The sequence below is a fragment of the Athalia rosae genome, chromosome 1 (genome assembly GCF_917208135.1).
Source record: "Athalia rosae chromosome 1, iyAthRosa1.1, whole genome shotgun sequence".
Taxonomy (NCBI): domain Eukaryota; kingdom Metazoa; phylum Arthropoda; class Insecta; order Hymenoptera; family Athaliidae; genus Athalia; species Athalia rosae.
Window position 1 is genome coordinate 12031234 of NC_064026.1, and position 22687 is coordinate 12053920.

General features: G+C 37.0%; 4 protein-coding genes, 2 long non-coding RNA genes and 2 other non-coding genes across 16 annotated transcripts; 5 read left to right on the forward strand and 3 right to left on the reverse strand.

Moving 5' to 3' along the window:
- Positions 1-10: 10 nt before the first annotated feature.
- LOC105687145 lies at positions 11-3713 on the forward strand. Of its 4 annotated transcripts, XM_012402544.3 has the most exons (6): positions 11-184; positions 588-1315; positions 1520-1642; positions 1728-1895; positions 2012-2176; positions 2849-3713. In XM_012402544.3, the coding sequence occupies exons 1-6, from the start codon at positions 145-147 to the stop codon at positions 3125-3127; spliced, it is 1503 nt and encodes a 500-aa protein (XP_012257967.2). In that variant the 5' UTR covers positions 11-144; the 3' UTR covers positions 3128-3713. The 4 variants fall into 4 exon arrangements, 3 of the variants coding, with proteins under 3 accessions (XP_012257967.2, XP_012257966.2, XP_048512838.1); XR_007278917.1 differs by lacking the exon at positions 11-184 and having other exon boundaries at positions 191-1315; positions 2012-2455; positions 2849-3043; XM_012402543.3 differs by lacking the exon at positions 11-184 and having other exon boundaries at positions 191-1315.
- Positions 3714-4352: 639 nt separating this feature from the next.
- Positions 4353-8566, reverse strand: LOC105687146 (interferon-related developmental regulator 2). Of its 2 annotated transcripts, none has more exons than XM_012402545.3 (6): positions 8026-8566; positions 5912-6396; positions 5603-5826; positions 5220-5469; positions 4914-5132; positions 4353-4800 (listed from the first exon to the last, which is right to left on the reverse strand). In XM_012402545.3, exons 1-6 carry the CDS (start codon positions 8057-8059, stop codon positions 4714-4716), a joined length of 1299 nt encoding a protein of 432 aa, XP_012257968.2. In that variant the 5' UTR covers positions 8060-8566; the 3' UTR covers positions 4353-4713. The 2 variants fall into 2 exon arrangements, with proteins under 2 accessions (XP_012257968.2, XP_048512853.1); XM_048656896.1 differs by lacking the exon at positions 8026-8566 and adding an exon at positions 7168-7900.
- Positions 8334-9642, forward strand: LOC125501404. Its single transcript, XR_007278965.1, has 2 exons — positions 8334-8440; positions 8581-9642. It is a non-coding gene; the product is annotated as an uncharacterized LOC125501404 (long non-coding RNA).
- On the reverse strand, positions 8933-12950 carry LOC105687147 (27 kDa hemolymph protein-like). Its single transcript, XM_012402547.3, has 4 exons — positions 12581-12950; positions 10780-11250; positions 10504-10669; positions 8933-10379 (listed from the first exon to the last, which is right to left on the reverse strand). Exons 1-4 carry the CDS (start codon positions 12621-12623, stop codon positions 10130-10132), a joined length of 930 nt encoding a protein of 309 aa, XP_012257970.2. The 5' UTR covers positions 12624-12950; the 3' UTR covers positions 8933-10129.
- A 179-nt stretch (positions 12951-13129) lies between these two features.
- On the forward strand, positions 13130-15727 carry LOC125501405. Its single transcript, XR_007278967.1, has 2 exons — positions 13130-13571; positions 13830-15727. It is a non-coding gene; the product is annotated as an uncharacterized LOC125501405 (long non-coding RNA).
- Positions 13671-13742, forward strand: Trnad-guc. Its single transcript has one exon. It is a non-coding gene; the product is annotated as a tRNA-Asp (tRNA).
- Trnag-gcc lies at positions 13937-14007 on the forward strand. Its single transcript has one exon. It is a non-coding gene; the product is annotated as a tRNA-Gly (tRNA).
- A 69-nt stretch (positions 15728-15796) lies between the features above and the next one.
- LOC105687005 (calcyphosin-like protein) lies at positions 15797-21715 on the reverse strand. Of its 5 annotated transcripts, none has more exons than XM_048656967.1 (5): positions 21574-21715; positions 17568-17721; positions 16638-16815; positions 16346-16555; positions 15797-16025 (listed from the first exon to the last, which is right to left on the reverse strand). In XM_048656967.1, exons 1-5 carry the CDS (start codon positions 21698-21700, stop codon positions 15924-15926), a joined length of 771 nt encoding a protein of 256 aa, XP_048512924.1. In that variant the 5' UTR covers positions 21701-21715; the 3' UTR covers positions 15797-15923. The 5 variants fall into 5 exon arrangements, with proteins under 5 accessions (XP_048512924.1, XP_012257732.1, XP_048512922.1 ...); XM_012402309.3 differs by having other exon boundaries at positions 21570-21657; XM_048656965.1 differs by lacking the exon at positions 21574-21715 and adding an exon at positions 20755-20920.
- Between the last annotated feature and the right edge of the window lie 972 nt (positions 21716-22687).

A 22687-nucleotide genomic window follows, 5' to 3' on the forward strand; every position in this document is an offset into this window, starting at 1 on the left:
ACTATTTAAACAAATATGGCGGCAGTCGGTCATATGTTCCGGCCGCTGCCTATTGTGGTATATTTTTAGAAATATCATATATGAATAGCTGACGCGCACAAAAGAGAGTTTTAATGTTATATTTATTCTACGTTGCATTTTAAAATGAGTCAAGGCTGCTGGAAGTTTGATGAACATGACAAAGGTAGGACTAAAATTTATAGGTTATAGGTTAATGTCAAAATAGACCTTTCCTTCGCTCAGATATAATTCGTTTTTTTTTCCTCGAATGTGCTTCGTCAGTTTGACATAAACCGATAATGAAAACAATCGGATGAACATTTTCTTTCGTCAACAAGTTGTCTGGCTTTAAACTGCGCCGGTTTTTTTACCGCTAGAAATTTAACATACAGAATGATTTGACGTAGTTTATACTACTTTGACCATGATAGCTTATTTTATTTTTTTTTCTTGAAATCCTTCGACTCCACAACAATATAGCCCTACACATATCATTACTCTATTCAACGTATCCCAGGATTTTGAATTTTCTCACAGTATAATGAATTGTTGTATTCCTGTTTTTGGTTCAAATATAATGATAACAGCACTGTACATCGACATTGAAGAAGAACCGGAAGAAGTTAAGCAAAGGACGATATACAGTTGCTGGAATAATCTCCCAGACATATTGCTGGAAGAGATTTTCTCATACCTAACAATCCGCGAGCGTTATTACGCATCGTTGGTTTGCAAGTCTTGGAACAATGCATTCAAGTTTCAAAGAGTTTGGTCAACGTTCATTTTACAAGATACCACGTTAACCAGGGGCAAATTCAACTACTATAGCGGTTGGGAGTATATTTTGGATCACATGAGAACTTCAATGTGCCTGAATAAAGTTGGAAGGCATTTTAGAAACCTTATCTTTGACCCGATGTTGAATTTCTATAATCTATTCGAATTTATGAATATGATATCGTGGTATGCCGAGAAACAAGGATCTGATAACACCTCTGTAGCTGGTGTGGGTACGCTCATTAGGAGATTAAAGTTCACCTTTCCATGCAATATGGCAAACAGAGACGATCCTGAAGGGGTCAGAGTCTTTGGAACTGGTGGAAAACTCCTGGAAGCCCTGCGGCGACTAATGGCAAACTTGGCAAATCTAAGATGCTTAGAGCTTATTGACTTGATGTTGGATAACAGAGAGGCGATTTATTTGCTGGATGACGTTTGTGCAGTTTGCACAGAAACATTGTCCAAACTTGTATTGATTAACACTTCGCGGTACAGGTGTCCCTTAATTCATGTTGGAATGTTCCTCAACTTAAAAGTAAGTTCTCCTCTTTTTAGCTTGATCAAGAACGTTTGCAAGCAAAATGCGCAAAAACTCGAGAAAAATTAGTCACATTGAACTCAAACTATATCTTTTGTCACTCTTGTATTTTTGGGAGAAAATAAGTAGTAAGCCATCTGATGATATTTATATACAATGGAAAAATTCAAAGGACCATGCGTTTGTTTTCTACGGTTTTAGATTCTTGTAATCAGTCCGCAGAATCTCCATGAAGATGTGATAGAACTTATCGGCTACACGAAACTCAAACACTTGCATATTGTACAAAATAGATATAGTCCAGTGGACTCAACCATTCAATTGGTAAAATATTAAGCAATTATTAGTTGTGGGAATAAGAGGTGCAACAAAACATGGCCTAGAAATAAATAAAAATCGTTATTTTCAGCCAAAAAGTAATTCGTGGTTAAAGATGAAATTAAACAATCCTCATCTCAGGGTACACTTCGAAATAGAAAGCTCAAAACCCATTGATTTAGTTTTGCCTATCGATGTATTATCTGAACACAGTGCCATCCCATGCCACAGCATTGTTCTGGATAATCCAAATACCAAGGTTGTGTTCATACTTTCCTAGTTGATGAATCTTCAAGTTTTTAATCATTTGCCATTTTTCTTCAATTGAAAGATCAATTGAAATAATTACCATATATTTTATCGTTTTCACAACAGCATTCAGCATTTACGTTGGCATCACACGGAGCCTTTTTCGATTCGACGATAAAAGTTTATGCATTTAAAGGACTGTCGAGATATTACCAGCACAAAAACTTTGCTAAAAGATTGGATGAAGCACTAGTTCGATTCTGCAAATCGTGCCCGAAACTTCACACATTGGTAGCAACTTGTGCTTAGATATCTACAGCGCTGTTAAGCACTGTTTTCAGTCTATTTTTACTCTGCCCTCATCCTAATTGCGTGTGCTTATCGTTTTTGCATGTATTGATTAGTTTAATTACCATTAATAAGCAGCAGCAATTAATGATTGAAATAAAAGATCTGACACTAAAATGAAAGTACTACTATGAATGCAGTAAATGGTACTTGCCAGAATTGGTGCTGGAACACATTTTGGAAATCGATTTTCTTTTGGAAGTACCACATAATGGATTAAAGGTGACCGATAAATTTAAAACGATTCATGAATTTGATAATTCTCTGTTAATGATGATTGAAAGAGCAATTTTTCTCTTCTATACATTCTTGAGTAGATTTCCAGAAATCATTGAGATGTTCCCTAAAGTGCTCAGTTGTATTTTAAATTAAACTATCATTTTCTGTAACAATGCTGCACAAATATCTGTGATTGATGGAGCTTTTCTTTGACTAATCCATTTTTTTATTCGTGACTTATAAAATATGCGATATTATAATTTGTTTCGATTCTGGTGACGAAATTAATTTTTTTGTTAACGCAAATGTCAGCTAATTCTTTTCCTAACTTTCGAACACGTGTATCAACCATTATTACTGAATTCATACAATTATTTTTATCATTCAATTTCCCAGATGATTCGTGATAAAATATCAACAGCAACTATCCTTGAGATTGCAGCGACAACGAAGAACCTTCGCTATTTATTTGTTAGACGAAATGTGATTTTGAAAAGATGCGATAAGGGGTTATCAACAATGAATGATTGGCCGGCTGAGCATTATCATTGGATAAAAATGAACAGTCGTAGTTACGAAGATACGGAGAGGGAGGTTTCAAAAATATTTGGTTACCGTTGGCATATGCTGTCAGAAAAAGAATTTAAAAATCAGCGAATTGATTTGTACACCTGAATATCCTTGGTACGAACATTTCAACGGTAATTAACAATGTAAAATTACAACTTGACCGGAGAAAAAAAAAATTCCTTGTATCATCGTCGGAATTATTATCCAATCAACAATAATGGTTTATTTAAATTTTGCTCAACTAATATCTACGGTACTATTTTACTTAATGTGTAAAATATAAAGGTGTAAGTTCATAAATTTTGAGAATCTAGCAGAGGATCGAGCTACCTCGCATTTACGATGAACCTTCAGGCCAGTTGCTCTTTGAACTAGTCATACAACGGAGTACAAACAATGATTCAACATTTATCCCAGTTCCCAGGGTTTTATTTACGTTATTTATTAAACTACTGTCTGATGTAAGAGTGAAACTCACTTGATAACTAATTTTGATTTATATTGCTTCAATTTTGTTCAATTTTTTTATAACTATAAAGTTATATAAATGGAAATGCACATACTTGTTTTGAAGCATCTCTGATTTTTTCTAACAAAAATGATACATTTTCTGAAGTCATAATGTCTCATATTTATATATCGGATTGTTACTGAATAAAACTCAGACTGTTTGCATTTGAATGTTAAAGAAGAGAGCGTATCGAAGTTACTCTTTTTATCCTATTACCAGCCGTTTAAGACATCAGAAGGGTAAAAGAAATTCTTCAAATCTTTGCTAATAACGCATAATGCAGTATGTAATATTTTTACAAAATTCTTCCAAATTTAACCTCAGCAGTTCAAAAATCATCATCAGTTCATCATTTATTCTCTGTAATCCTTTATCACCAAATGATTTGGACATCAGGTTGGTAATAGTATGTTATGTACATGTTATTGTGAAACACCGGAATCTGGAGAATGTCGACTTTCACCAGTGAATGTCAACATTCACATAGTCGCTTTGTGTATGTCCGAAATATTTGCTAAATACCCTTATTTCTGACTTACACCGGTATACGTTGACATTCACCATGCAGAGCATGTCGACACACACCGGAGAGGGTCCGAATGTACAACAATGTAATGAAATATTCGATCTTTGATCGACGTATTTGGTATTTGTTGACATTCACCGACGAAAGTCGACATTTTCTAATTTCGGTCATTCGCGGTAACATACATACATAACGTTGAGAACCAACTCAGTTTACCCAATATTGAGATTTCTTGTTACGATACAAAATACCGTTTAGTAAAACAATTGTTAAAAAGAAAAACAACACGAACGTTTCCTGAATTAGTTTGTTTAATGATAGCTTTAAATAACAATATTGAGTTGAAAGAATCTTGTATACATATACATATACCTATTCAACGTCCGAATATTACGAAGATATTGCACAATATCATTACAATGCATATTTAATCCCTTCCAGAAATTCGCAGTGATTATATTCCAAGAAGATTTTTTTTACGTTAAAAAGTTACAGTAAATTTTTTTATGTACAATAATTTCTCAAAGTTGGTATACCTCTGGAATGGCTAACATCCGGTTCCAATTTCATTATTAGATTGGCTAAATAAATAATAATTTCCATAATGCTATCACTTGCATAGATCATAGTCAGGATTTTATAATCAAAATCAAATTAGGAAGCAAGAGCTGCAGAGCGCTTGTCACGGTTCTTGTTGCGCTGTCTGGTTCGAGCTTTAAATGCAGCCGCATTCAAAAGACTCTGAAAAAATAAACAATTCATGATTCATCCGGAATATCTTTCGATAGCAAATGCCTACCACCTTTAGATCACAAAAATTATTAAGGTAATATCGGTGACAGACAAACACTTACTCTTTCGTGTTTGTTGCTCCGCCTCTGAGCGGACTGAGGGGTCAAGACTCTTTCTCCCAAAGCAAAGATCTCTCGAAGGAGTTTATTTTCAGCTAAATGAATGTTGAGACCAGATCCAAGCATGCGGCAGCATGCTGCGTACTGAATTCGGGAGCACCAGTCTTCCAAATAGAGCGTTTCATGTCCAAATTTAACTTGTAGTTCCGGAAATTCATCATCCTGATTGATTAAAGTAACGATGATCGAAACGACGTCTTTGAAAGAATGAATTAATTTCATCAACTATGTTCTCATTGCATGACTTACCTCTATGTATCGCAGTATATCTCTAAAATTGGCTTTCTGTTGTTTACGATCCTTTTTAGCCCTGTGTCTGTTTGAATCGGTAGCTAGATCTTTTAGGATGGTGATAAGATCCATTGCTTCCAAAACTTCATCATCATCGTCATCAGAGTACTCGCGACCAAGTTCAAATATCACAGCTAATGCATTTCCGGCTGCTAGACGCAATTCTAGGTGAGGTGACTCTAATAAATCTCGCAGCTGATTCAAGGATCTGAAATCACAAATATGAGCAAGTCAGTAAATAGCTGAAAAAAGTTATTTTGCCTTGCTGACAGAGTTGTCAATTCAAAAGATGATTACTAAACTAGAAAAGGTCTAATAAACTATACACAATATCAACATACAGCATATAGGTGTCAGTTGTATCGCTGTTAATCAAGTTGTAAACATCTGAAGGTGCCACAAGAGTTAAAAGTAGCGTCCAAGCAGACAGAACTGTAGCCTGCATAGCCGGAAGATTAACAGAAGCAGAATCATAGAATACGCTTAACAAAAGCTGCATGATTTCAATAGTGTCTGCCGCATCGTTGCCTGATAAAAACTGTGTCATACTAAGAGCCCAGTAACACTGTAATGAGAGGATTTATAGTTAATATTTTCCCAATTCTTGTCATTCAGCAAAGAATAAAACAATTAAGAAGTCTCTAGCTTACATCAGCTCTGGCAGATGGAGAGTTAGACTTATCATTGGCAGTAGTGATAAATACAGTCTTTAGATCTTTGCCTATCATTTCAGCACTGTCAAAAGCTCCAAGTTGTACGCAAACTAAGTTAGCCAATCTAGCTGCGGCGGATTGTTCTTCGCCTCGTCCTTTTTTTAAGGCTCTTTCTATGCTGTCTGTGATTGTCATTTTTCTATCCTCTACAAAGTCTGGAATGTATTTAAGGGTGAAAGCTTTTTCGACCCCATTAAAGCAAGTTGTCCTTGATTTAGCACACTTCTGGTTTAGACCGTCAATTGCTTCCCTGAGCTTGTCTTCCATCGCCTCTTGTTGAGCTATCTCATCCACCTCGCTGTCATTAGCGTTAACATCATCCATGATGCTTCGATTGTCCGACTGGCCGCTACCGATGCTACAAGCATCATTGTTAACCGAATCGTCGTCCGACATGAGCTCAGCCCTTTTCCTGCCGTAAGCTAGATTAAAATTTAAAGGATTTAATTGAATTGAGGCATCAACAAATATTCAGAGTGAACAGTACAATGAGAAACGAATTTCTTCATCAATCGATGCACCATTATAAGAAATGAGAAAAAATTAATAAAGTTTAAAGTTTGTGTTAGATGATATATCAGTAAATCAACGATAATATTACCGAGGTTATTCCTTATCAATAAACTATTTGAGGTTAGATTAGTGTAAAACAAATATAATTTCACATGGCTTATGATTGAACTGTTTTCATAGTTAATGGGAGTACCATGAATATACTGCTAAAGTAACAAATCTACTTGAAATTCACAAAGGCTATGGATCCAAACTAAAAGCTGATCAATCGAGGCCATGTATGAAGCCCATAGGTTCTTATCATAGTTGGCATTTTTAGGCAAATGGTATTTTTATATAACATGTGAAAATTCATGTTGTTAGCGTTGGGGGAATAAATTTTATATCCATAGCAGGTCTTTAGTGAATGTGCTACAAATCAGGGACGCATATTTGCAAGCGGGAGAAAGGGAAATACAAGCCACTTTTGTAACTGTTATGAAAAAATAGATTGACTTCTTTTTAGGCTGCAAATGGTAGCTAAGGTTTTCATGTCGATTACTGAATTATCTATGAAATCTACTCGTTTCTAAATATTTCAAACGAACTTAAAAATGTTCAGGATAATCAATACCTCAAGTAAAGAGCATCGATTGGTTATAAAAGGATCTGTTCGAGGGTGTATATAAAAAGGGAATTACATTTCGATCAGTGAAACTCTGTCACTTGTTTTCTTACACATCCATATATGTATGTATAAAAATTCTAAAACTGCTGTCGAATGGAGTACATAATATTAACTATCTTGTTATATAACGCGTTAACAGCTGTTCCTGCTCACTACCTACACACGTAGGTGAACAGCAAGCTGGCTTGCAAGAATCATCGTTATTATATTATGACGTATGATGTACGTTTCACACGAAGGCTGTAGAAATGTCTGAATAAAATTTTAAACATGGATATTGAAGGACGATTGAAAGTTTTTAATACATTGACAGCGTTGAATTACGTGTATGAAGAATATTTTTTCTCGTAGTCATGAGAAAATGAGAGCAGAAGTCAACGCGATTAGATAAAACGAACATGGGAATTTTCTGCAAGATATTCAGAAGGAATATCTCGTTTCAGACGGCGACACGAGCCACCGAAATTTCGGAGGCATGGAAGTCACATGGGGGTCAATAATACGCCCGTCTCGTGGCCATGGGCTATTTCTAATCTTAAGTAGGTGAGGAATTCTGAATTATTTGCGAGGGTTGGATATCGGATCGAGAGGTTAGTAGAAAAACCAGGCACAAAGAGTCGAAGAGTTATAAAAATACGTTCAATGATAATAAACGGAAAGGATGAATCACACGAGCTCATCGTGTCACGAGTTAATATGGCACGTTCCTTTCCAGATATATATGTATTTACGCCGCACATATGTGATCGTGAAAATGGCAAAGAAATCATCACGTAATATGGTTACGTTTAGGCATGATAATTTTACTTATTTTTCAGCATTTCTCAACGGTATGTGGTTTCGTTAGAATAAAAAGAAAATTTTAGCTTACCTGACGATCGCTTTTTGCCCCCTTTTCCTGGCATGGTGATTGCCCTTTCTAGTTTCACAATTAGCACTAGCGAAATGACTCGATCAAGAGGGTAAATGCCTTGCACTATGGTTTTTCCTTCGTATACTGAACACGTTGTATAAATTTGTTATTAAAATTTGATAAAAACTTATTGACATTATGCGAAGTCTTCAAAACATACAAGTCGAGACAGCCAACGCCGGGCCTTCTCAGCTAACGTTGCACTCGGGGACGTGCTTAAATCTCTCGCGATCTACGATCTACGAATTTTCACGAACATAACCGAACTTTCACGAAATGTATTTACGCATGCGTAGAAATATTATTTTGAATGAAAGTTTTCCGTGATTTCAGATCTGACAGCACGTTGCGCAATTTTTCACAATATGTCGTAGTGAGTAGTAACCACTGGTAGCAATTCACAATAGAAACTGATTCATGTAAAAGTTGCACAAAATTGCATATTGTGTCTTATGGCTACGTTCTGATACTTCCTAGAAGCGCTGTCAGCATTCTTGTATCTCTGTCATACAGCTGGAGTCTCCTGACTAGAGTCTTCTGCTAGTCTTCTGCAGACTGCACGGACATCTGGTATCTACAATTGATTTTAACAATAAGTCAAGCGGAAACGGGTCAATATGGGCATTCGGCATTTGACAGATGTTACTAGATATCTTCATTTTCTGTTCTGGAATACCTCACATTCTTTCGATTCGAAGGTTGTCAACCATCCAATCCATCGATCCAATCAGGAATTTCTGGTAATATTTGAATAATATGACATTTTTAATATTTTGGATTGTTTATTTCCTTTGCGCTATATTGTCTCATGAGATGTGATTTGTTGATCAGGTAGATGAAGGATCTTATGAAATTATCAGAGGACTTTTTACTTAATAATTTTATTGAATAGAATTCTGAACATGTGTGTCAATGAATGTACAAACTTACAAAATTTTTATAGGTGTCATGTATGTAAAAAAGTAGCTACATTCCAAATACCCAACGGTACGTAAAAACAGTAGTGTAATAAGATAGCCCACATTAAATGGATAATATCAATTAAGAGTGGAAGTACCTATCGTCATTTGATGACATTGATGGGTGTAGACTGAGAGTACTGTAATGACCTCGAGTAGTTGACAATGGGATTTTTTTGCTACACTTATATAGAAATTTCGAAAAGCAACTATTTCGCATACGTCAGATTTATTTCTTACCCCATGCTTCATATTAGTAAGATTATAGATGCACGTCCCATTGGATATTTTGTGGTGCTATAGATTTTGTTTTGTTCCTTTCACCGCTAGTTATACCCGTGGGTATTACGGCATAAACAGCCTTTCAGTATTTGGCTTGAGAGTAAATATGGATATTTTGAAATGATTCTAAATGTTTCATTCGAAATGCGTCTTCGCGAAGTGTAAATAATAGACTTTTATGCTTTTTGTTTACAACATGAACAAAACCAACGAAAGATATTCTATGTTACTCAAAGTACAATAAGAGAATGAATGACTTGCAGTCTCTTTTTATAAACGTAATAAGACAAAATTTGAACAAACACAAATAATAAATACGTTTTTTAAAGTTTGATACCAGCATAGCGAGCTAATTTCCGGCCTTATTCTTAGTAAGATATTACGAAACACAATTCGTGATGTTTTTTCCAGCCCTCAATCTGATGCCACATAGTACAAAAGTTTTCAGTAATTTATTTTAAATTTACCATAACATGTGTTATACATGGTATGAGTATTCCTGACTACTTTCACTTTTTTTGAAAAGGCACGGCTTACATCTTTACCGGAATTAATGTTCCTGCTCATATCTCACAAGCCGCATCGTTGACTAATATAATAACAGTTTGATAAATATACACAAGGATCCTTTGCTCGTGGACTCAAATTCGAGATCAACAAAAATTTATAGTTGATGTCAGTAATTGGTACGTTTTTTAACTCTCAAATATTCACAATTGTTTTACGATATTTTTGAATGAGAAAAAAAAAATTCCAGCCTGTTCCCTGAAATTTTCTCAGCTGAAAACTGAATCGGTTTACATCGAACGTTTAAATGTCTTTTACGCAAATCTCAGAAATATCGCTGTAGCGATTGTTAACACTAACGAATTGAAACCCGTAGCTGCAACACCATTTTTGTTCCCACCTCTGTGATTATCCGCAGTTGGCGAAGGTTGGCCTTTGAGTAAATTTTCACAAGGTGTTACTTTTTTGACAAACGTAAATAGAGCGTCGACGACGTTGGCTGGTGTTGGATCTTCACAATCCTCCAAAACTTTCACAGCACAAGTTTGGAGTCTAGATATGTCTCTATTGCAAAGAAAAAAATTGTGAGTCATTAAAACACATGCATATGTATGATACAAAAGTTCCATGTTGGCATCTTTCTTTCATTAGAGAATAGTTAGAAACTTCTCTTACTATTCATACTTACGTGCATTCTTTGATGCCCAGAACAAATGATGGAAGATTTGGAAGACCCGGAGTTCCAGAAGTAGAATTGGCTGCAGGTAAGTAATTGGCCACGGTATCTTTCATACAGGTATCGAGCGCTGTTTGCTTGGAAGAAATACATTCTGGACCACCCGCAGCAATGAACACTAGAAAAAATAATACAAAATGTAGATACGTATTCAAACTATTACAAACACATACATGACGGTAAGGTGTCTTGTATGGAATACTTTTGAAATCGAATAATTATACTTACTTGCAATACGATCACCTTGATCATGGCAAATAAACTCGAGCAGTGAGCTAGTCATGTTATTAATGACGACTATATTCTCACGTTCTTCGCTGTCAAGGCAGAGTTCGATGTTGTTTCCTAGACTTCTCACACACTTCTTGACATCTGGGACCTTCCTACAATATTTCTCAAAAACGTCATCTAGAGCATTGCGCTCTCGTGCTTCTTCCATCTCAGCTTGGATCTGTGTGACATTCAGTAGTGCTTGCATGCAGGTTTGAAATTCTCCCGGGGATGATTTGGCCTGTTCAAACGCGTTAGGCCCTCCATTTTCTGTACACTTTTCTCTCATAAGCCTTTCCACTTCTTCAGTCTTAATACCAGATGCATTGAGATTTTCAAAATAAGGTATTCGGTTCAGGTCCGGTACAGCTTGGAGTATTTCATCTTGAGTGGGAATGTGGTCTTGCGCAGCAGCGATACATAAAGTACCTAAAATGTAGAAAGGCGAATTTTAATTATCACAGCAAGCCTGGATTGGTCCGAGTTATCAGGTAATATCTCAACTATAAATATAATCATAGCCCCATGACGATAGTAGGATGAAATTAGTTACGAAATATTTTAAGCGAACAAAATTTCAGTTCTGCTCATTTGATGCCAATTTTCAAAGTACAGGAAGTCCGGTTGCAGGGTGACAACTGGCTGGTTAATTTTATGGGCGAGAACGATAGGAGTCTCTTGATGATAACGTAACATACCATCCATACGCAAGTATGCTTTTGTGGCCTACAAATAGAACTCTGAATACTGGCGGAATCCGAATAGAGTTATGGCATGACATTTTCGCTAATTTAAAGAAAAACGGGAAATATAAAACATGTTGTACTTGATGTCGGAAACTTTTTCCGATTTAAATATGATATTGACTCCGGGAGTTGTGGGGATTTGAATCACATTTTGCTTTTGATCCCAGAATAGAGCAAATCGGGGAATTTTCTTTGTATTAAATTATGTGGAGCGTGTATCACGCAGGGAAATTACTTGTACGGGATGGATACGGGCGATCTATGATTTTATCGCAATCTTGCATCGGACTTTGAACTTATTGTCAGATACTACAAATAATGAACAGCTGCTGATATGACGCTTGAAATTACAAATGAAAAAAAAGCGACGCATTTTAGATAGATGCGCGGAGCTCGTAACGGAGTAGCGGTCAAGTTGTCATCCCTCAAATTGGACTTTGATTCCAATTTATGAACGGTAGTAGATTTTTAGCCACGTGATGTTTTTGAATAGCGTTTTATCGTAACGCGATAATAAAACACATGAATATGCATCATATCGATCACAAACGTAGATTCCGGGGAAACTAGTTGAACTAATTACAATTGAATCCCAATTCAAAAGTGTAGTGTAATGCGACTATGAAAAATTAAGGACGTTCGATTATTTTGATCTAAGGTACTAGAATAAATGAGAAGGGATTCTTCTTTATTAGCGAATTCGCTGAGGCGGATCTCATTGTCAGTTCGAGGTAGAAAATATTTTGAATATCGAATCGCGATCGAATGTCTCGGTGGCTAACGAATTCAGGTAAGGTGTTCCATAACCTGCGAACCTATTATGCCACTTTATCTAAATGTTGACCATGACGTGTCATACTTATTATTGATGTTTTTGACCTGTCGCAGTTCCCGCCTGTTTGTATGTTCATGAGTATACATATATAACATCTTTCGCAACTCACATCTTATTTGATAAAACAGAATTTTGAAATTCACATTCGATAATTTTGAACCAAGTCACCGAGGCTTACCAACAAGAACAAACGACAAGAGATTCACCGAGAAGTTCTTCATTTTGGCGATGTATGTGTAAACAATTCAAGTAATTCCTGTGCGATCCAACTTTTGATCCCTGCTGCTGACGATGGCGAGGTTGTTTTCGATTTCGCGTACTAACAAAGTAACGTAACACTACTTCAAGGTTATCGCGTACTCCAAAGTTAACAATAATTCAAATTATTTCCCGTCAATAATCACTCGAACTTGTGGTGACAGTTAAATATATCTCCAGACTGCTTCGTCGCCACGTTCGACACATCCACTTATAAACTAAATTACTTGCCGCGGCGCGAGACTCAGCCACCCTAATTTAACCACCAAACAGAACCACCGCGACTGAGCGTCAATCGCCTAGTAACTGGTTCGGCGCGTGCGTCCCTCTTTATAAGTTCGGTTTGTCCGACCCCCCACCCTTCGAATATTGCGCTTGTAATTGTTGTTCATTATTGTAATTAATGTGCAGCCACCTGCATAACTGGTGAAAGAAAATCCAGTGCGCTTATAATTTCGATGAGATCGAAAGTCGTCATTATGAAATCCGGGCTGATTTAGTGGCTATTTAGTGTCAATACAAGTGGATTGGAAATCGAACGGTGTCAAACGATCGACAAGAACGATTAATATTCATATAATCATGATCAAGGTCGATCGGAGCAAGAGTCAAGAATTTCCACATAATTTCTCTGAGCGTGTGCTGACAAAAAGAGAAACTGTCGATGCATCTTAAACCGTAATGAATAATCAGTTGCACCGTTGAGAAAAACCCCTGATGGTCAAAATCTCCGTTTCTAAAATTTATTAAGAGTGCCGTTAAGGCTTACATAATTCATGCACACTAATAATTAAATTATACATTTTTCTAAGGCATGCTCTATTTTTTCATGACTCAATTCATGTGGGCTGATGTTTGTTATTTTAGACGTTAGATGAACGAACTATTTTCGAAATGATCTTCATTGCATAGTACGTAAAACGAAATGTTGGTTCGATTAATTATTTTTAGAACCAATCATTCAATTTTTGTCATTCAAATTCTAATAACTAAACATATTCTTCAACAAATCCTCGGTAGTATAGTGGTAAGTATCCCCGCCTGTCACGCGGGAGACCGGGGTTCGATTCCCCGCCGGGGAGGATTTTTTTTGACTAAAATTTTTTTGTTTATGCATGCCACCAAGCTACTCAATTGAATTTTAGTTAAAATAATTTCTTGGATTTCAGATGAGGAATCGTAATTTTTGTGCCACAAACTCTCGGAACACTAAAGATTCTGTTTCATCACATCGAAAAATGTGCATATATAGAAAATGCACCTGCTTTTATTCATCGCATCGGTGGTTCAGTGGTAGAATGCTCGCCTGCCACGCGGGCGGCCCGGGTTCGATTCCCGGCCGATGCATCTTTTTGGATAATTTTTAGTAGCCTTCAACCTACTCACGATTAGTATCGTACAGTAACGATAGTCGCGAAATTGCTTCAAAATTTTTATTCCAAACGTCGATATTATTTTCACCAATTTTTCAAAACTACGACGGATAATTGGCCAAATTTAATTAAGCTATTTCTTCAACTTTCAATTTACTCAAATACCTGGAATTCTGTACATCCACGTTCAGGACGATCGCAATTGGTTATACTATCTGCAATAGTTTATTTATAGGTATACGTTATCGCCATAGACATGCTCTATGTCTATGGTTATCGCGTACTATGAAATCACGTGACTGGATGATGATTTCCCTTGTGATTAGCTGCGGCTATATAAACGACTTATCGCACACATAGTGAAACATGCCCGTATCGATACAATAATTGAGCGTGTCAGGCAGGTGATGTAACACCTTATTGCGTGTGTATCATATTACAATCAACCCAAAATTGTCAAGGTCACGTCAAATAGTGTCCTCAGATATCTATCGGTATCAAATAAAAAGAAAGCTGATACACGGGCCCCGCCAAATCGAGTAAAATGATATTACGTTGCAAACTTAATTAATCAACTCGCGAAATCAATCGATTACTAATTAAAAATACAGCAATTTCAAATAGTTGAAAAACACACAATAGAACAGCGAAAGTTATCTGACCGAATTTCAGTCTTATCGTTACTAAATTTACGATCTATATTTCCCGCAGCTCATTTTACAAAATCAATGAAAGGATTATATTCTTCGATTATAAATAAATTCATTTACGACGATAAAATGCTGCAAAGGGTTATCTGCAGAATGTTGAATTCCTCAGAAGTCAGAGCTCTTTTATCAATTTCCGGTTCCTCTTGCAGATGATAACATGTGCATGTATGATAATCCCATTCATTATTTGCGAAAAAAAAATTAGCCAAAATTTAGCGACATCCGGCGTCTAGGTATCACATTGCACCACTAACGGTCGGGACAGTGTATTAATTTTGCGTGATAAAAGCAGAAAAAAAATTAATAAAATACAAAGAACAAAGACAAATGATATACCATATGTGAATAATTTTTCTCGTCGTACAGCTAATTTATATGCCTTTGTGGCATTATTCCACGTTTACTGAGGACTGCGAATGTATCTATACAGTATACCGTGACTAGACAGATAATCATGTTATTGTTGTATAAATTAGTCATCTGAAATTATCTTCCCAAATGGGAAATTAAATTTGTCAGACGAACCGTTCTGTTAATAGTATAATATATTTATTAACGTTCGCAATGTTCGTGTCGTAATTAGAATCGAACATTAATACAAATAATTCAATGTCATTGTTAATTCTTATCGATTCATGACCTTTCCATTCGTTTTATTGCGCACTCAACGGTATATGAATAGAGTTATAAGTAATTGCATGAAAATTATGAATAAAAATATTTAATGAAATTTCATTTCGTATTCCATAAAATACAACATCACAATTACACAATTTTACCTGCAGTGATAATAATAACGACCATAATAATAATGACACACACGAAACGTGGGCGGTATAAAATTGAATGCAGATGATAAAGTTCGTCGAAAAAATATCTTAATTCTACCGATAGTAGGTTGATTGCGCGTACATACATATCTAATGATACTGGTAACAATGCTAATAATTATTATTGTTAATAAACTATTTAAGAAAGGTATAATCATATATTAATGCATAATATGCATAAATCGAAATTCGCAAATATTTTAAATATTGAATTAACACAACCTTTGAAAAAGAAGCTTTATTTCTGATAATAACATATTATTTCATTTATAATATATATTTATATAAAACCGACGTCAAACTACGATGATGTTGACGGTTGTAATAAAGCGTGTATAAGAAAAGTTTCCTTATAACTTATACGCTTGTCGAATCATCAGATCAAAGTACGCGTCGTGATCGATGCTCGCGCTGATCGCACTGTAGTAATTCATGAACTCCTCTTCTGTAACCTACGATAAAAAAATTGAACAAAATAGAAACAAGAATGAAAATTAATCATCCAATTCATGAACACCATCTCTGCAATTGTGTTCTCTATTTCTATCGTTTTTTCTCTTTTCTTACAGGCACAGAAATTCCGTAGCTTTATTTATCTTCCTCGTTCAAAGAGGGAAAAAATACACCCATAAGAAAACCGGTAATGGGCCCGACTAATTTTCGAGGCCGGCAGGTCGAGTATGCTACATCGATTTACAGAAATGATAGAATAGAAGTTTCAAAAGAACGACGACACGCGTAGGCCTGTGTTGAATTTCACTTTATTTCTTACCGCGCCGTCCCTTGTCGCGTCCTGTTCGAAGTTTGCTAAAAATTTATTGAGGATACTTTCTTCCGATTCTTCGCCGCTCATGTACCGAGGATGCGATTTAACGTTGTAAACGCCCTTCAGATCCTCGATCGTGATCTCTCCGTCTCCAGTTTTGTCCAACTTTTTGAATGCCTGGTCGACGACTTTTTTACGAGAATCGTTCATGGGGGGCTGAAAGTAGAAATTATCAGAAGACAAACTCAAACGTGGAATCAATTGATGCCGGAACGCATCGACGGTCTCGCGTTCTTACCCTAACTGCCACGAGAAATTCGCTGACATTTATTCCACCGCTACCATCGGTGTCGAGTGCCTTAAACAAATCCGCTATTTCAGCGTCTGATAAGTCGAGTCCGGTTTCGCGAATGCCATTCGTTAGTTCCTCCATACTGAGTTGTTTATTACCATCGTCATCCATTCGCCTGAAGCACCTGAAAATTTAGAGATCATTCCACGCGTTATTATTAGTCGTTTTTAATTCCTCACACGCGTTAAACCGCACGGATTGAAATGCAACGCCGATGCAGCTGTGAGATGTTTCCTTTTTATTCGCAATGAATTTAAAGAATTCTTTATTTTTTTTTATTTATTCATGCAATGTGATTTTCCGCGTCTAGAAGTTTTTAGCTCCGATCACTCGTTTGTTACAGCGGCAGTTGCGAGCGAGACTATGATTCATCGAATGTACGGTATAATTGAAAATGAAAACCATGTCGCCGTGATACTTCCACGGCATGACTAAATACGGCAAAGCTGCTCCTATAGCCTTGCCGCCGATTCGGAATTAAGTCTTTGAAAAATTTGAAATTTTTTGTTATTCGTCGTTCACATATGACATAAATATTATGAGATCATCGAGATTGTATAGACTAATGTGTTGCACAATTGCGCCGTGATTTTTTTTTTAAATATTCATTCACCAGAGAGGACTGAATGAAAAATTCGAATAGCTGAATATCACGATGACTGTGGAAACAAAGAGTCTACAGAAGTAAAAATGATAACAAATATGGTCAGTGATTCGTATGAGGCGCTGATATATTGTCATATGTCAGTGGTGAGAGGAAACGACGCACAGGCTGTTGAGATAGCCTCTTGATGATTCAAAATGGCGGTGCTTCGTTAGATTGATTATCATATTTGAGATATTAATGAAAATAATTGGAGGGATAATTTGACTCACCTACCCAGACCAAGGATGCCATTAGCACCCCTGGCCAGGCAGAGCAGACGTAATTTTTCTATGGTATCCGTGGTTCCGTGCAGGGCTCTCTGAGCCTTGTTCATCATCTCAGCTTCTTGCCTAGTAGCCGCGCTCTGCGGTCTGTTAAACATCCCTGGAAAACGTCATGCGAACCTGAATTCATGACTCATATTGCCGATTATTCGTTCTCGCTTTACCGCTTCTCTCTCGCTCGCAGCGCATTTCTCTAGACGGTAATATACGAAATTGGAGAGAGACGAGTATCGTATCGCTTATTGTTAGTCGTGTGTGATTCATTTGCCAAGTGCCTATGGGTCATTCCGTGTCAATTCTACCGAGTGTCGATTTTCGCTGTTCGATTGGCCGTTTCAAAAAAAGTAAACAAAAAAATTCACTCGATTCTCAATGCTTTGCCATCGTGACCTGTAGAAAAAAAAAATAAGGGAGCGAATTGGAGAGAAAGAAAGAAAATTGCTTGTTGGAACCTGGTCGCATCGACGCGGAATGCCCCATACACGTGTGTATATATCACACACTGACATCACGCACTGACACATATGAGAATACAAAGCCAGAAGATTAGAGGCCTACACGTGAGTTTTAATGAAGAGAAAAAAAAAAAAGAAAAAGAAATAACTACTCGTTGCGACGAAGTGCGACAACTTATGTAATCGGGTATTAAATATGGGTTCGGTACGTGAACGAAGCTTCTGCGACAAGAAATAAAAATACTGAATCTATGTAGGTTAGTCGAATATTATCGTTGCCAGTTGAAGCGAAATCGACGCGACGTTCAATGAAATCGCAATTGGATTACGAGGCTACATTTATTGCACTCGAGTCAACGCCCGATTTTAATCTGGTAATTGCTATGACTCACGTCATCTCAAACGGAACAACAAAAAGTCCGCGTGGCAAAAAACAAAAACATAATTGCGATATGAACGGTGATTAATTAGAGACGGGAAGAATGAAATTTCCTGCTGCAGCCCAGGTCTTCATTTTTTGAATCGACGACTTTTTTAACTAGCAGCTCGAGAATCATAGTGACAGTTTTTGTTTTTTCAATATACGGAAGCGCTTTCTTGTATCCAAGAAAAAAAAAAAAAATGGTAAGAGCGAGCCAAGGTCATCGCTCATCAGAGCGCCATGTAGAAATATGGTTATAAGCATATCTATATTTATGACAATCAAGGTGATCTGGAATTATACAAATTTATGCGATCGAAAAATCGTTCAGTCTGTAAAACGTAATTAATTCATCGCTATCTTTGCTATTTAAAAAAGAAGGAAGAAAAAAAAACAAGATTTATTCGGACTTCCGTGACGATAAACACGAGGTGGTCAGTGTTACAATATCGCTAAATTATAGGATATTCTATGTGGCGTATAAGTTTGATCAGATAATTTAGCGTAATCGATGGTATGGACGTGAATAAAAATTCGCGGGTCAAAGTTCACGCGCGTTACGTATACGGTCGTTATCGTGTGCAAAGTATACGTAGGTGTACGGAGGTTAATTCCTGCATAACTCCACCCTTTGTAATGATCGTGTTACGAGCTGGAGTTTAATTTCTACGTCGCGATGGCGTAAAAATATCAAAGAATCGTGGAATTGCAAAAATCTTAACGATGACTATGATGCTAATCATAATGGCGACGATTACGTTACTCGACGACACGTGCGCAAGGGGTTTTACCCTTGACACCGTCAAGGGTAGTAAGATATCCCTACAATAATTGCTGTCTTTTTGGAATAAATTGACAAATTGCGTCGCGTTATCAAAATCAGCGAACAAACATGGTGGTTCGCGAGACTCGGTCTTAATCTTTCCGATTTCGAATCGTTGAACCAAATTGTGTTGCACGGCTAAAGAAAAAGAGAATGCATGAACGGATATGTTCAATTTAGAATAAAAAAAAAAACAAAAAAAGAAAAAAAGAACCTTAATCGAATTGGAACAGGAAAATTGTATTAATCAATAGTAAATAAAATTAAAACATATGCGCGTCGATCTTTACTCTATTTTATACCACATCATCGTTTTCGGGAATCAGACTCACTCAGGGACGTGTGTTTATGCTTAAACTTCCAATTAAACATTTCATCAATCTTATATATTCTTTTTCACGATCTCTTTTTCTCTTTTTCGTTTTTCTCTTATTTCCAATGGAAATAGATAACGAAGTACGTCATGAGTCTCTCGTTATATTTAGCCAGCAGTGACTGTTTCAACCGCGTCTGACCAAGCCGGGAGGCTTACTACTGGTCAGCGAAGCCGGTAAGTATAAAATTGTTACCCCTCTGTGTTGGTACCACTGATCGTGTCTGACGCCGCCTCGCTACTACCCCTTATCCGCCCGACTACGTCGAACCAAACTAACGACGGAAACTTTGAGGGGAAATGTCAACCCCTGCGACGACGTCTTCGGGGAGGAGGATATTTTTAACGAGGATTTCACATGGTTACACCCTGTGGGTGTGAACCGTGATATTAGAAAATTTGATGAAAACTTTACGACAGCTTATTTTTGTCGCACCATTTTCTGTAGACATACTTCGATATTTGAGCAAATTATGAAAAATCTTGGGTTCGCTCATTGGGAACTTTAGCGTCGATTGTTCACGATCGGCGAAACTATTGTAATTTTATCTTATTGCGTAAGAAATTCACGATTTAACAATTATCACGCCATTGTCGCGTCACGCTATAGAGTTTAAGAAAATTAGGAGCAATAAATTCGAGTCCCAACAGCCCATTACTGCCCGTAAGTATCGTTCCTTTCGGACTTGGGTATACCATAAATGTCACGAACTGGATGTGGTTTGGTCGTTCAGTTGAATCGATCCTTGATTCTAAATCTATATCCATACATTTTTAAACTCTTCAGAAAGCAGACACTCTTGCCGGGGTTTCGTGTAGTGTAGGGTCATTGGACTGCCTATTTACGAGGTGGAAAAGTCGATAAACGATTGATGAAAATTTTATTGTATTCCATGTACTACACCCGTGCGTGGCTCCGTCGCGAGGACTCACCTGCTCAGCGACGCTCTTTGAAGCCTTTTTTAGTTTTCATTTTTTTTACGATTCAGTTTTTTTGCTGTACATTCCGTCTTTTCGTTTCTGTAGTTTGATTTGAAGATATTTTTCGTAACTTTTCTCACCATTTTCCGGCTGATGGGCTTTCTCAACAAAAATGCGGCAACCTCCAGGTGTCTGAAATCTTTGCCACCTAAACGTGTTGCAATTAGAAAAGTATCTCCACGGTAACTGTGGATAGCGCACTGTATGAAATAAATAAATATCCTGGCACATAATTATGCGACAAAAAGACCGGCACTCCCGTAGACCACTCCTAAAAACTAACGATTGTCTTCCCCAACCTACATCCATCCAGATTTAAATTGTTTTTTCTTTCGATTTATTTATTAATCTCGAAATTTTCGATTCAGACGTGACATATAGGGATAAAATGGTAACGATTCTTCGGTCGTTGGCTTCGGAGGTTGGTTAAATTTTAAACACGGAGTTAAGTATTTGGTCGTTTGAACTTTGTGCTTTATTAAAGTTGCACTCAATCACCGTGGATGTTCAGGCAGAAAATACATAAGTGCGTGGGTAGAAACGTGAGGATAATCATCGCGTCGAATGATATTTTTCACGAGTTTTTTTTACATCCAATTGTGAGCTTTCTCTGATCTACATTTATCGCACTTTTTTATGATATGCTCATTTCTGTGCTCGATTCGTAAAACGAAACAATAAATTCACCGCAATTTCTAAATTATGTCAAGTTAACGAGTAATGTGAAAAAATTGTAATTGCAGCACGACTACCACACTCACTGTAAGATGATTTTTTCTTCCTCCCCCGATTCAGGTAATAAAAGTCACGGTGAATGAATATCATTCTTCGGAGCGTGAGGTGGAAAAGGTATTTTTTCAAGTACGAATAAAACCAAAACAATAAATATACATACCTACGTAAGAATACGTCGATCAATTGAACTTTAACTTCAGCTTGTAGGGCGGAAACGGAACGAAGCAGAAGAAGACCGGAAGGCAAATGACAGCGTCTGAGGGATCTCGGTGATACACATGTATCGTACATATGTACGCACTCTCGTATGTACATACGTAATAGTCATACATATTATACTTTACATACCCTTACACACATGCCATGCATGGATTGGCGTGTTTCTGCCGCGAGTTGCAGTGCCGTCGGGTATAATAAAAAATTTGGCGCTCCCTGATCCTTTCTGTAACGGGAGTTTAATGGCACGTGACAAAAAAAAAACTATGGCTCCTAAAATCCGTCCAAAATGACGAAAAACAAAAATCAAAAGGTAACGGTGCACGAATTGAGCAATTATTTATTTTTTTTTTTTGGTTTCCGCAGATACAAACGCAGTAACGAACGAGTGAATAAATTACACAATAATTCTCACATCGAAAGGTACGCTACTTATTGCGCGCACGCAGGTCCCACAATCTACGGGTATTATACAGAGGGGAGTACGAAGTGCCGTAGAAAAAAAAATGAATAAAAATGAAACGATATACCATTGCGGTTTCATGTCGTACCACACATTCGTGTACAAATACTTTTCAACCTTCGTGAAAGATATACACAGCATGTGTAAAAGATCGTAGGTCTGGTTTGCCGGCACGCGGTTGGTATAGATACCTGATGCCCGTAGCTCCCCATACCATGACAACCGATTGTCACAACACACGTGAAACGAATAAAGATATACTATTATGCGGGGTTATTATCTACATCTATTTGTGATTATGTATGGAAGAGTAGATGATCACATCGAGGTTAAAGGCAAGAATTAAGTGCCAATTTCACCGCAATGAGAGCGCATCTTCGGAATAAAGTTTTGACAGAACCAAAGGACACCCTTCCGGTACCTGATTCTTTGCACAATTTTATCATCTCTGCGAATTCCTTTGGTGATTGTTCGAATTGGCCGAAGATCCGCTGCACGATTTTCGTTCTTACTATATATTTTTAACATTCAAAAACTCATCGGCACTGACATTATACTTGCGACGTGATTTCCTTCTTTTTTTTTTTCAATTCATTCGA

Bases quoted from the DNA above. Each gene is read 5' to 3' on its own strand.
- LOC105687145 (XM_012402543.3), top strand. From the start codon at position 542: ATGAATTGTTGTATTCCTGTTTTTGGTTCAAATATAATGATAACAGCA. The intron at 1,316-1,519 runs GTAAGTTCTCCT...CTACGGTTTTAG, and splicing joins GAATGTTCCTCAACTTAAAA to ATTCTTGTAATCAGTCCGCA. The intron at 1,896-2,011 runs GTTGTGTTCATA...TTTTCACAACAG, and splicing joins TGGATAATCCAAATACCAAG to CATTCAGCATTTACGTTGGC.
- LOC105687146 (XM_012402545.3), bottom strand. From the start codon at position 8,059: ATGCCAGGAAAAGGGGGCAAAAAGCGATCGTCAG. The intron at 6,397-8,025 runs GTAAGCTAAAAT...ATTTTAATCTAG, and splicing joins GGGCAAAAAGCGATCGTCAG to CTTACGGCAGGAAAAGGGCT. The intron at 5,133-5,219 runs GTAAGTCATGCA...TTAATCAATCAG, and splicing joins ATATACTGCGATACATAGAG to GATGATGAATTTCCGGAACT.
- LOC105687147 (XM_012402547.3), bottom strand. From the start codon at position 12,623: ATGAAGAACTTCTCGGTGAATCTCTTGTCGTTTGTTCTTGTTG. The intron at 10,670-10,779 runs GTAAGTATAATT...TATTTTTTCTAG, and splicing joins TCAAGGTGATCGTATTGCAA to TGTTCATTGCTGCGGGTGGT. The intron at 10,380-10,503 runs GTAAGTATGAAT...TCTTTGCAATAG, and splicing joins CTGGGCATCAAAGAATGCAC to AGACATATCTAGACTCCAAA.
- LOC105687005 (XM_048656965.1), bottom strand. From the start codon at position 20,905: ATGTGCCAGGATATTTATTTATTTCATACAGTGCGCTATCCACAGTTA. The intron at 17,722-20,754 runs GTGAGAAAAGTT...GACGTTTTCCAG, and splicing joins AGCCCATCAGCCGGAAAATG to GGATGTTTAACAGACCGCAG. The intron at 16,026-16,345 runs GTAAGAAATAAA...TTTTTATCGTAG, and splicing joins ACGCGACAAGGGACGGCGCG to GTTACAGAAGAGGAGTTCAT.